The sequence below is a fragment of the Cavia porcellus genome, unplaced genomic scaffold (genome assembly GCF_034190915.1).
Source record: "Cavia porcellus strain 051 isolate PalLab524CR breed Dunkin Hartley unplaced genomic scaffold, mCavPor4.1 scaffold_25, whole genome shotgun sequence".
NCBI lineage: Eukaryota > Metazoa > Chordata > Mammalia > Rodentia > Caviidae > Cavia > Cavia porcellus.
The window spans coordinates 21,871,190-21,884,414 of NW_026947508.1; the positions used below are offsets into that span (position 1 = coordinate 21,871,190).

At 43.4% G+C, this 13,225-nt stretch overlaps 1 protein-coding gene across 10 annotated transcripts in view; it reads left to right on the forward strand.

Annotated features, from left to right (window-relative positions):
- Positions 1 to 13,225, forward strand: part of Gmeb1 (glucocorticoid modulatory element binding protein 1) — a 37,848-nt gene that overhangs the window by 260 nt on the left and 24,363 nt on the right. The window contains exons 1-3 of one of the 10 annotated variants that reach the window (XM_063235906.1): positions 121 to 707; positions 9,576 to 9,733; positions 12,641 to 12,753. In XM_063235906.1, coding sequence (XP_063091976.1) covers positions 9,606 to 9,733; positions 12,641 to 12,753 — 241 coding nt within the window. In that variant the 5' untranslated portion in view covers positions 121 to 707; positions 9,576 to 9,605. Of the gene's footprint in view, positions 1 to 117; positions 9,734 to 12,640; positions 12,754 to 13,225 lie in introns of those variants that run through there. The other 9 variants (XM_063235907.1, XM_063235908.1, XM_063235911.1 and 6 more) reach the window with 9 other exon arrangements.

Below are 13,225 nucleotides of genomic sequence, written 5' to 3' on the forward strand. Positions count from 1 at the left end.
GGCTGCTGCCTCCGCGGGCGCCTCCCCACGCCCTGTGCGTGCCGCCGCCGCCGCCGGGGAGCGAGCGGACGTCGCGGCGCCGCGGGGGGGTGGGGGGACGCTGCCGCTGGGTCCGCCCGAGCAGCCGGGCCGCCCCCAGCGCGGCCGGCCGCGCTGCCTGGGCTTGGGTCCCTGGCGGAGGCCGGCGGGGCGGGCGAGCCCGGCATTGGGGGGCCCCGCGCCCCTAGAGAGGGGGGCCCGGAAGTCCTCGGCTGAGGGACCAGTGCGATTCCGGACCGAGTCGTCCGGACGCCCAGGACCCCGGCGAGGGGCCCGGGATGACCTCACGGGCGGGGTCCGGGAGCCCCGGCGCTTCCGCGAAAAGCTGGGAGTGGCTGGGCCCCTGCGGGGAGGGGGCAGCGGTGCGGCGAGCTGGGAGGCCGCCGGAGGAGACCATCGGAGCGAGCGCAGAGAGGGTGCTCTGCGCGGGCAGCGAGGGTCCGGTCGCCATCGGAGGGGCGCGCTGGAGGCCCGGTCACTTAGCCGAGGGGAAAGGAGCCAGGTCCCCTCCGTGGGCTGGGGGACGAAAAGGAGCTCCAAGGGAAAGTGAGCAGCCCTCGGACTTCCCGCAGAGGAGGCGGCCGCAAAGAGACACTCGGTGCCTCGCGAAGAGGGAATAAGAGGGTTCACCTGAGAGGAACAGGCAGCTAGTGCTCGCCCGAGCATAGGTAGTGAGCAGGGTGGGGAAACCTAAGATAAGTGAGGGAAAGATAAGGGCTTTCTGAGATGACGGGAATTAATTGGCCAGGTGTCATCTAACTGAAGAACAGGAGAGACAAGGGCAAAGCCCACCGGATTTGACCGAGGAATCAGGAGTCTCTCAGAAGAGAAATCTCAGGCAGCTCCGTAGCAGACATAAGAGACTTTTGATGGTGTCTTTTTAGGAGGGCCAAGAAGTAGAGGTTTCTTACATGTCTGCCGCCCCTTGCCTTTATAGGAGGTTTTCATGCAGGAATTGAACTGTCCCACCTGACTTGTCAGCCACATAACTAGTTCTGTGTATTTGCTGTCGACTGTGTTAAGGCGATTTGTTATTTGTATTTACTTCAAACACATTTTGTTTGGTTGTGCTGGGTACTGAACTCAGGGTCTTGCACTCTACCAGTGAGCTACACCCCAGCCCCTTTAGCAGACATACTACATGTTTAACTTTTCAACTTATTCGTGTTAGTTTGGGCCCTGTTTTGCTCTCCTGAACTCTAGTGGGATGACTCTCCAAAGAGCTATCTCATTTCTTCCCCCAAATAGTTATAGTACAGTTGCCGCTTCTCTGTTAATTTAACCTGATCTTCATTTACCCTGGGTATTTCCCTCTTGGTGGTTAGTTCTGTGTTATGTGCCTTTTGGCCTCATAACATCTGGTAGCACTGTAGGTCACCTACTAAATGTATCGGGAGGAATAAAGAAAAATGTAAAGACTTTTGGTCTTAATAAAGTTTTAATTTAGAAATTTCTTAATATACTGTAAGGTTTAAAAGTTAACAATAGATGCTAGGCATGGTGGTGCGTACCTGTGATTCCAGCGACCCGAGACTGAGACCTGAGGCTTACGAGGCTTATGGCAAATTCAAGACCAGTACATAGCAAGACTTTGTCTTTAAAAAACCAAACAAAGCCGGGTGTGGTGGCTCACGCCTGTAATCCCAGCTCTCAGAAGGCTGAGGCAGGAGGATGGTTGTGAGTTTGAGACCAGCTTAGGCCATAAAATGAGCTCAAGGCCAGCCTGAACTGCATAGAGAGACTGTCGCAGAAAGACAAAACAAAAAAACCCCTAAAGTTACAATATAGTGTGGAGTAAATATATTCTGAGATTAGAAAATTTACAAATATCTGACATTTTTTAACTACCAGTTCCAATATTCCTACAGTCGTGATGTTTGTGCTTTCTTGCTGTATTTTAGACATGGGTTTTCAGGACACATAAAAATGAATTTATTTTGTCCTTTATTTTTTGGTACCAGGAATCAAATTCAGGACCTCACACTTGCTAGGCAGGTGCTGTGCTACAGAGTTATATCCCTGGCCCACAAAAATGAATTTAATTCAGACAAAATCAGATATCATTCATTTAGTTTTCTGACAGTTTTTACTGTCAGAAAAGTAATTACTTACTTTCAAAATGTCTTGTCTTTGAAAATAACTATTTTGATTTGGTGCTAGGGATGAAGCTAAGGGCCTAGACATGCTAACCCCTATACTCTACCACTGAGCTCTATGCCCCTGACCCCTCAAATAAGTCTTTTCATATAAATCTGACCATTTCCAGCTGGATGTGGAGGCATATGCCTGTAATTTTTTTTTTTTTTTTTTGAGTCACGTTCTTGCTGTGTAATTCAGGCTTGTCTTGAAGTCACTGTGTAGCACAGACTGTCCTCAGACTTGAGGTGATCCTGCAGTCTCAGCCTCCTGAATGCTGGGATCACAGGAGAGTGCCATCATGCCCAGGAGCTGAGAAATTTAGTGGTTTAGGGAAACACTCAAAGCATTGGAGGGGCCAGGGATTTAACTCAGTGGCATAAGCACCTGCCTGGCAAACACAAGGTCATGAGTTGGATCCCTGGTACAAAAAAAAAAAAAAAAAAAGCATTGGTTATGTACCTGAGGGAGAAGGCTCTCAGTTCAATCTTATATATACTATATTTCCTTTATGTGCATCCCCTAGAGTTAAAGACAGTGTTACCTGATTTCACAGGAAGACTGTTAAGGTCCTTCGATGAAATACCCAAAGGATCAATTCACTTGCTTCGGGAGTTTTTGTTGCTATAAACAAGAGATACTTTTCAATTTAGACTCAGTTTAGAGATGACCTTGCATTTAGCCAGTGACTAGTCTAGGGAGCTGGTTTCAGGTTACTCACCAGAAATATGGTATTTAGGGTAATGAGAGATATTCAACCCAAACTTGCTTCTCTAAAGAATTGTCATGTGGAGTCAGACCTGTGTCTCTGACAGACACTGAAGACCTTGTAGATGATTATAATTATCTTTCATAGTCTTGGGAAGTTAGAGAAGCAGCCAGAACATTCCTCTCAGGTTCCAAGGTGTGGGAGGGTCAGGAGCAAAATATGAGTCCCTGTTGAGGAAGGTATTCATCAAGAGCTCCTGCAACCACTTATTCAGAATGTCACAGAGGGACTCAGTCTCAGGCTAAAAGGTTGAAATTAGAAGCATCCATTTATTTCTACTTCTATAAACCATCAATTTCCCTAAGCTATCATTATTATTTTTTTTTAATTTCAAGCAACTTTTTGAAGTAATAATCTTGCTTGGGATCTCCCCCACCCCAGTGTTGGTGATAGAACCCAGGGCTTCAAACATGCTAAGGCAAGTTGCTCTACCATCAGCTACCATTTCCGTGCTGGGTTTTGAATTTTAAATAGGCTTTAAATTAAAAATAAAATTCTAGTATTTATCGGGATGGGGTAGCCTAGACTAATCCCAGCACTCTGGGAGGGTTAGGCAGGAGGATCATCATGAGTTTGAAGCCACACTGGGCTACATATTGAGTTCAAAGCCCACCCGAATACTCACTGTCCCTGATCCCACCCCGCGAAAAAACAAAAACAAAACCTAGTATTTAGTATATGATAATCTTATGGGCTTTATTACTACAAAAATGTACTTCAAATGAAGGGGGGAAAAAAGGTAAATTAGTGGGTTATAGAGGCAGAATTAGAATGACTCTTTTTTTTTTTTTTTGTCTTTTTCATTTTTATCAGTACCAGGGATCAAACTCACGACTGCCTGCTTGCAAGGCAGGCGCTTATGCCGCTGAGCTAAATCTCCAGCCCCTAGAATGACTCTTAATTTCAACTTTTATCTTTTAGTCTGAGACTGAGTACCCTCTATGATATTGAATGAACAGTTGATGGAGGTTTTTTTTTTTTTTTTTTTGGTGGTACTGGGGGTGGAACTCATGACCTCGAACTTGCCAAGCAGGCGCTAATGCTGCTGAGCTAAATCCCCATTGATGAAGTTCTTGATGAACACCTTAGGGACTCCTGTTCCCTCCCACACCTTGAGACCCAAAAGGGGTATTCTGGCTGCTTCTCTAGTAACACACTAGTATTTGATAATCAATGAATATTCTCTGTATTATTTTAATTTACTCTAGTTTTGTGATTGACTTTAAAGGTATCTGTTGGTTTACGTATTCTAGAATTTGATGGCATTTGTGTGTGTGTGTGTGTGTGTGTGTATGTGTGGTGTTTTTTTTTTTTTTTTTTTTTTTTTTTAGATGGTTTTTCTGTGCAGTTCAGGCTGGTCTTAATCTCATTTTTGTAGCCCAAGCTAGCCTCCAACTCCCAGCAGTCCTCCTGTCTCAACCTCCCAACTGCTGGGATTATAGACATGAGGCATAGAGTCTTATAAATTACCAAACAGTCCAGACTAGGCTCAGACTTGTGATCCTCTTACCTCAGCCTCCCAGAATGCTGGGATCACATGCATGTGCTACCATGCATGGTCTTTTGAGAGCTTGTCTAGGTTTAGGATCCTAATTTTGGTTTTGTTGCCAATAGCCAGGTGAACCAGGTATTCATTTTCTGTCTCTTTTTCTGTCTAGCTTTAAACCCTTAACTTTCAGAAGTTCAGATTGTGTACTGTAATATTACATAATTAATTTATGTAATAGCTGTGTCATGGATCTTTTTCCTCTTTTTTTTTGTTTTTGTTTTTTTTTATTTTTTGTTCCCTAAGAGTAGCTGTTACCCCCTTTCACAGCCAAGGAATCTGACTCAGTATAAAGTGGAGTAGACTAAATATCTGCTGGAACTGGGCGTAGTGTTGTACACCTGTAATCCCAGCACTCAGGAGGTTGAGACAGGAGGATCATTTATTGAACTGCTTATAATGATGGGCTGTAAACTATGCAGTTTAGCCTAGATGCCTAAGCAAGCTTATATCCCCTAAATTAGGAAAGTGAAAAACTTTATCTTTTGTTTTGATACTGAAAATTGAATTCATGACCTTGCACTTGTGGCAGAGCTACATCTCCAGCCCTGGAAAACTGTATGAGTCTTTAAGGATAAGATGTCACTCATGGAACAAAAATTTATTATATATATTTTTTATTTTCTTTTTGTGGTACTGGATATTGAACCTAGGGCCTTCACATTAAACTACATCTCCTGCTGTTTTTTAGTTTTATTTTGAAGCTGGGAGTATAGTTCAGTAGTTGAAGGTTTTTGTTTTGTTTTGTTTTGTTTTTTTGAGACAGGGTTTCACTATGTAGCCTAGTTTGGCCTCAAACGTAGGCAATTTCTTGCCTCAGCCTTCTGAATACTAGGATTATAGGCATATGCCACCCTGCCTTATTTTGAGATACTGCAGTTTTGCTAAATTGCTCAGACCTTGCTCAAACTTGTGATCCTTCTGCCTCAGCCTTCTGTAGTACTTGTGTCACTATGACCAGCTTTTTGTATAGTTGCTATATGCCAAGTTTCTTTAGAAAAACTCAGGTAGCCAGGTATGGTGATGCATACCTGTAATCCCAGCACACGGGAGGCTGAGGCAGGAGGATTATCATAAATTCAAGACCAGCCTAAACTACATAGCAACACCCTGTCTCAAAAAAAGAAAAACTCAGGTTGGGCATTTAGTTCAGTGGCATAAATGCCTGCCTGGCAAGGATGAGGTTGTGAGTTCAATACCTGGTACAGAAAAAAAAAAAAAATCACAAAAACCCCGAAGAAAACAGGTAGGTATCTGGTATTTGAAAACCCCTTCATTACATTCCTATGACCTGTACACTGTGGTAGGCACAGAGAAGCTGCTGAATATGAAAAGCAGCCCTGAGCTGTGTACTTGTAATTGCAGCTACCTCGGAGGCTGAGGCAGGAGAATCATTGGAGTTCAAGACCAGCCTGGATAATATAGCAATACTGTGTCACAACTAGGTGTGGTGGTCCATGTCTACAAATCCAGCACTCTGGGAATCTGAGGCAGGAGGAGCACAAACTCCTGCCCAGGCTGGGCAACTTAGTGAGACCCCACCTTAAAATAAAAATTAACAAAGAGGCTGGGATTGTAGCTCAGTGCAATACCCTATGGGTTCAATCTCCAGTACCACCTTACCCCCCCCCCAAAATAACCTAGATAAATAAAGAGATAGTGCTTCCCCAGAATGTACAGTCAGGTGGGAAGAGGCTGATGCAGTGGCTTGGGGGTTGTGACGGGGGCGCTGCAGGTGCAGAGGGAGCAGGAACACAGCTGGCCCAGGAAGTCACAGAAGGCTCCTCATGGAAGTGTTGTTTAAATAAATAATAAGATGAGCAGGAACTCACCAATAAGGGAGGCAAAAAGAACCCTGGGTGAAGGAAACAAGTGTGGAGGCTCAGGTGTGGAAATATTTAAGAAGCTGGAAAACAGGTAGTGTTAGGAGCATACAGTGTGGGAAGAGCTGAGGATGAGACAGGGTGAGGCAGGGACAGATTCTGAGGCACGTGAGGGCATTGGCACCTTTAAGAGCAATGGGAATATACTGAAGGGTTTTTAAGTGGAAAATGGCCTGTGATCTTTAGTAAAATCACCTTGGCTGTTGTGTGGAGAATGAATAGGTGGAGGCCAAGTCCAGAGATCAGGATAATGAAAAGCAGCTGCAAGAGCCCAAGTGACAGTGTGGTGGCCCAGATAGGATGGCAGCACAGATGGAGAATGGGAGGATGATTTAAATATATATATTAGATTGGATAGGATATGTGCTTGATTGGGTTGAGAAAGAGAAGAATCAAAAATAACTCTTTAATTTTTGGCTCATGAAAATAAGTAGAAGGGACCTGGAATGGTGGCGCAGGACTGTAATCCCAGCACTCAGGAGACTGAGGCAGGAGGATTACCACAAATTTGAGGTCAGTCTGAGCTGCATAGTGAGTTCAAGTCCAGCCTGACCTATACAGCGAGACTCTGTCTCAAAAAAAAAAAAAAAAAAGACTGTAGAGGCTGAATACAGTGGCATACAATTCATGGGAAAATTCAAATGTGGGATTATAAACTACAGAAATTGGATATGAGGAATGATAACTAGGTCATATATAAGCAAACTGACTGAACCAACATATGTTAGTGCCTAAGACAAACGGATATGGAAAGCACAAAACTTGTGATCAGACAGCACCTGTCTGCACAGAAGGCAGGATGCAGCTGTGGACATAAATGCTGAGCAACAGTACAGGCACGGTGTGATCATGAGGAGGAATACAGAAAAGAAAATGCTTTGACAGTATGGCTTCACAGAAAGGGCTTTGACTGAGCTTTGAAGGGAAAAGGAAATGCAAGAGAAAGTTGTTTAGGGCTTAGAGAATGACAGAGGCACAGAAACCTGAGATTATCTAAGTGTCTGTTCTGGGTACAGTGGGTGGGTAGGATGGCTGGAGTGTCCATGCTTGGAGTGTGACACAGTTTTTGGGTGTGCAGATAACAGTGGAAAAATACTTTGAGTCCAATGAAGTTGTCTTTGAGTGGCATGCTTAAGTATTTGTTTAGTGGACAAATGCTGTGGCAGAGCTGAGAATTGTGTAAGTCCTTTGACTATGTAGGTACTTTCATTTATGTTCTCTCTTTTTTAAAGTTTTTCAGTTTTTTTTTTTTTTTTCTTTATCATTACCAGGGATCGAACTCACGACTGCTTACTTGCAAGGCAGGTGCTTATGCCGCTGAACTAAATCCCCAGCCCCCAGTTTTTCAGTTTTTTAAGACAGGATCCTGCCATGTATTTTAGGCTGTCCTTGAACTCACTACACAGCCCAGAATGGCCTCGAATCTGTAGCAGTCCTCCTGCCTCAGCTTCCCAAGTGCTGGGATTATATGTGTGTACCATCATACCTGGCCTTTTCTTTTCTTTTAGACAGTCTTGCTATGTATCCTAGACTAGCCTCGAATGTGCAGTGATCTTCTTGCCTCAATTTTCAGAGTGCTGGGATTCAGGCATGCACCACCACTCCAGGTTTAAATGACTCTTCAGCTGTAAAAACTAACAACTGCAAAATATTTTGGGACTTTTTGAGTTTACATTAAGACTGGGACAAAGGAGGTAGCTTAGTGGTACTAAACTTGCCTGGAATGCAGCAGGCCATTTTCACTTCCCAGTACCTTAAAAAAACAAAAACAAAAACATTGAAAGCCAGGCATGGAGGCACACTTTTATAATCCCAGCACTCGGGAGGCTGAGGCAGGAGGATTGTTGCAAGTTCCAGGCCAGCCTGAGCTACAAAGTGGGCCCAAAGCCAGCCTGAACTGCATAGTGAGACCCTGTCTCAAAAAGACAAAACAAAACAACAATAACAAAAAGTGAACAATGGCTTTGAGTTACTTATTTTATTTTATTTTCCTGAGACAGGGTCTCTGAGTGTAGTTCAGGCTGGCCTGGATGCACTATGTAGCCCAGGCTGGCATCAAATTCAAGATAATCCTCCTGCCTCAGCCTCCTGAGTGCTAGGATTACGGGTAAATGCGGGATTACATGTGTGCACCACCTACCCAACCTAGTTATGTGCTTTAAAATCAAAAAGCATTTGGTGCTGGAGGTTGGGTTCCTCAATGACTCTGAGGGAGTTGTCAGGTGAGGTCATGTGTCTTTTTAGTCTGAGGCAAAGAGGTATTAAGTTCCGCAAATTGAGTAGTGTTGAATATGTCTGTAATTCCAGTTCTCTGGGAGGCTGAGGCACAAGGGTCACAAGTTTAGGACCAGCCCTAGGTGACTTAGCAAGACCATGGTAAAGGCTCAGTGTAAAGGGTCTGTGTTTGGTCTCCAGTACTGGGGGAAAAAAATTAAAGGACTATGCAATGCAAGTTATCTCCCCCTTCCCACAGAGCTCAGTTCAGTTAGTCAGTGGATAAAAGGGCTACCCATAATCCATACTGCAAAGGACAGAGTACGTGGTACTTGTTGAGGTATAACAGCTAGTTGCACAGAAAAAAATACATAAGATTCTTACCTTCCAGACCCTTACTGTTTGGGTAAAACTAGTGGTGTGCTATAAACCAGTTCTCCAGAAAAAAGAAAATAAAAGTCCTGATTTGTGGTGCCTATCAGTTTTTGTAGTGTATATGTTCCAACCATTGTGGATCCCAACTTACTAAACTCAAGAGTTGAGAAGAAATGTTCACAGATAGTTCCTTGGAGTGGGCAAAGTGGGGTCTGGCATGAATGACAGATGCAAGCAAACTTACAATAGCAGAAGTATTTTATCCTCCTCTTTTTTTGGAGACAGGATCTTGCTTTGTGGTTCAGGCTGGCCTTGAACCCACTGTGTAGCCCAGACTGGCCTCCAACTCCTGGCAGTCCTCTTGCCTCAGCTTCCCTTCTTGGCAAGTAGAAGGCAATCCCAAATGCTGGCATTATAGCCGTGCGCTGCCACCCTTTCACAAAAGTGTGTCTGACAAAATTAGAGCCTAAATCTGCCTAACAGTCCATTCTTCTCAGAGTACTGCGACCTCCAAGTTCCTCAAGGAATCAGTAGTTATCAGCGCAGCATCCCTTCCCTACTGCTGCTGTCTTTCAAAGCAGATGAAGTTACTCATGTTCCTTGTTTCTGCCAGCAGCCCTGCTGACCTGACTTCATGTGAAAAATGGCGAATGCAGAAGTGAGTGTCCCAGTGGGAGATGTCGTTGTGGTCCCCACTGAGGGAAATGAAGGGGGGAACCCTGAAGACACGAAAACCCAAGTGATCTTGCAGTTACAGCCTGTGCAACAGGGGTAAGTGGCTAGCGAGCTGAGTGTTTTGAAAAAAATTTAGGTTTAAAGGGTGGGGAAATTTTAATTTTATGGTTGCTTAGCACAGTGGAACATCCAGTGCCAGAGCTGGCTGAGTTTTCATCTTGACGTGTATCATGTATTAGGCATTTTACCTCTTACTACAGCAGCTGTCTGTTTCCTTGTATCCCCTACTTCCTACTGTGAGCTCTTTAAGGGTGAGTTAGGTGGCTCTTACATGTTTACTTTCCTTTTTGTTTTTTAAAGGAGGAAAAGTTTATTGTAATTCACAGTTTGTAGAAGTTTCAGTTCCTACTTGGCTGACTCCAAGGCAAGAGGGCAGAGGAGAAACAGCTCATGGTGGGCAGAAGGCAGCTAGCAGGGAAGCAGAGCAGCCAGGGTAGTTTTTTGTTTTTGAGACAGGTTGTGCTAGGCAGTTGAGGCTGTCTGTGAACTCTGTATGTTGCTGAGGTGATCTTTCTGCCTCAGTCTTCAGAGTCCTGGGATTATAAGAGTGTGCTATCACCTCTGAATTCATACTGCGTAGCACAGACCCTCAGCCTATGTTAAGAAAGTCAGTGTAGTTAGACTCAAAAGGCAATGGGCAAGGCAACTACAAAAGTACTTCTAAAACAAACATGCGAGGGCCAGGGATTTAGCTCAGTGGCACAAGTACCTGCCTAGCAAGCGCGAAGTTGTAATTTCGATCCCTGGTACCAAAAACGCATGAAAAAAGTACTATTGTAGTTCTCTTTGGTCTTGAGTGGTCAGATTATCAAGCTTAGTCTATCAAAAAGTATATATCAAGCTGTGTATGTTGATGTACACTCAGAGTAATTCCACACTCTGGGAGGCAGAGGCAGAAGGATCAGTAGTACAGCCTGGGCAATTTAGTAATTTAATGAGATGTTGTCTCAAAATAAATTTAAGAAGGGCTGTAGCTCAGTGCAGGGGACCTGGGATCTATCCCTCCTAGTTCCAAAAGAAAAAAGAAAAAGAAAGTATACATTGTATTATGAAGGTGTTAGAGGAAATTTAGCAAAAGATTCTCATCATGGTGAGGTTTGCAGTCTAGTTATAAAAGCCAAAAAATACATACATATATATATTGTCTTAGTAACTTTTTACTCGTTTCTGAGACAAAATACCTGATGCCCAAAGTTGGGGAAGGAAAGACTTATTTCTTACAGTTTTTGGAGGTTTCAGTCCACACTCATTTGGCTCCAAGGCAGGGTGGCATGGCAGGGCCTCAGTTAATGGCAGCTGCAAACAGCAAGGCCGAAACTGCCAAGAGAGAGACACACCTTCTTCCTGCCATTACATTACATCCTGGTTCTACCCGTTGGCCAGTATAGCACTCACACCCCCAATCCAAGCACTAGACAATGAACCAATCACAAGTGCATAATGTAAATGCATGAGGCCTGGGGGCCACGGACATAAACCATGACATATGTAAAGTGGTTACATGGCAGAATCTAAGAAGTGTTGAGTGGCATAGTTGGGAAGTGCTTCAGAGTTCAGACACTGTGAACTTGAAAGTTGAGATAAAATCTTGTGTTCATTAGTTCCTTCTTTCTTTTCTGTCTTTTGAGATAGGGTTTCACTATAGAGTTCAGGCTGGCCTTGAACTCACTTTGTATCCCAGGCTAGCCTTGAACTTACAACAGTCCTTCTGCCTCAGCCTCCTGAGTGCTGGGATTACAGGTGTATGCCACCATGACCAGCTTCTGTATATTTGTTGACACTTTTAAATTTTTATTTTTATTTTTTTGGTACCAGGAATCAAACTCATAACCTTGTGCTTATGCCACTGAGTTAAATCCCAGCTCCCACTTTTGAATTTTTTAAAATTTTTGTCAGTTTGGGGCTGAGGGTTTAGCTCAGTGGCATAAGCGCCTGCCTTGCAAGCAGGCAGTCATAAGTTCGATCCCTGGTGCCGATAAAAACGAAAAAGACAAAAAAAAAATTTTTTTTTGTCAGTTCATGTTTGCAGAACATAATGATTACATTCATTGTGGTGAATTGATACATGTACATCATACATCTCTATTTTTTTCCCATTTCCTTTCCACCCCCGACATTTGGAATATTGTTAAACGTGAACAAAACATTGTAAGATCTAAAGGAAAATTGAGGTAAATAATTTCTTCTTTGGTGCTGGCGATTGTGCCTGTTAAGCATATACTATACCATAAGCTACACTCCAAGCTTACTATAAACAATTTCTGACATAAGACTGGTGAAGTGAATTAAAATGTTTGTTTACCTATTTATTTTTAGTAATAGGGATGGAACCCAGGGTCTCACATGCTAAGCAAGCACGCCACCACTCTGATTTAAATTATTTATTTTGCTTATTTTTGCTTTTTTTGAGACAGGGTTTTAAGGCCAGCCTGGGCTACAAAGCGAGTTCAAGGCAAGCCTGAACTGCATAGTTCTCTGTCTCAAAAAGACCAAAAATAAATAAGTAAATAAAGGCTGGGGATGTAGCTCAGTGCAAAGATCCATGGTTTTGATCCCCTGTACCACAAAAATACATACACGCAATGAGCAACTAATCAAAAGTGGAGTTGTAAAGTTGAGATAAAATCTTGTGTTCATTAGTTACTCTACATTACTCTACATAAAAGTAGAGTAGTGTATGTGTGTATTTATTTTTTGTTTGTTTGTTTTGTGAGACAGGGTCTTGCTAGGTAGTTCAGGCTGGCCTTAACCTCACTTTGTAGCTCTTGCTGATCTCAGATTTGTAGCAGTCCTCCTGCATCAGCCTCCCAAGTGCTAGGATTAGAAGTATGGGCAACCAGGCCCAGATTTAAAGTGTATCTATGTATTTATTCCCTTGAGATAGAATAAAACAAATTTTTTAACCCTATGTTATGAATATTAATTTTTTCATGATTCATATAGTTTGTTTATCGATGGACACTTTTACAACAGGATTTATGAACCGGGGTTGGAGAACAACACGGCAGTTGTAGCAGTAGAAACCCACACGATACACAAAATTGAAGAAGGAATTGGTAAGTCTTTGTTCTAGTATCCTTTCTTTGATTGAGATTATTTTTTAAAAAATTTTTGGTGCTAGGGATAGAACCCTAACCCTTGCACATGTTAAGCAAGCCCTGTACCAGTGAACTACACCACCAGTCTGAGAGTTCGTGGCTTCTGTACCTTCTGTCTTCCCCCATCCTGCGTGCCTACCAGTAGTGGCACTTCTTGAGATGCTGTTGAGATCCCAGGGCTACCAGTGGATTGTTTAACATCAGTCTGCTATCATAGCTGAAAACAGTCTTTTTGTTGTTGTTTTGAAACAGGGTCTCACTTTGTAATAAAGATTGGCCTTGAATTTACTATGTAGTTCAGGCTGGTCTTGAACTCAAGGCAGTCCTCCTTCCTTAGCCTCCCAAATGCTGGGATTACAGGTGTGCCACCACATACAGCCTGAAAAAAAAAATTTTTTTTTTTTTTTAAATCGTTACCGGGGATCGAACT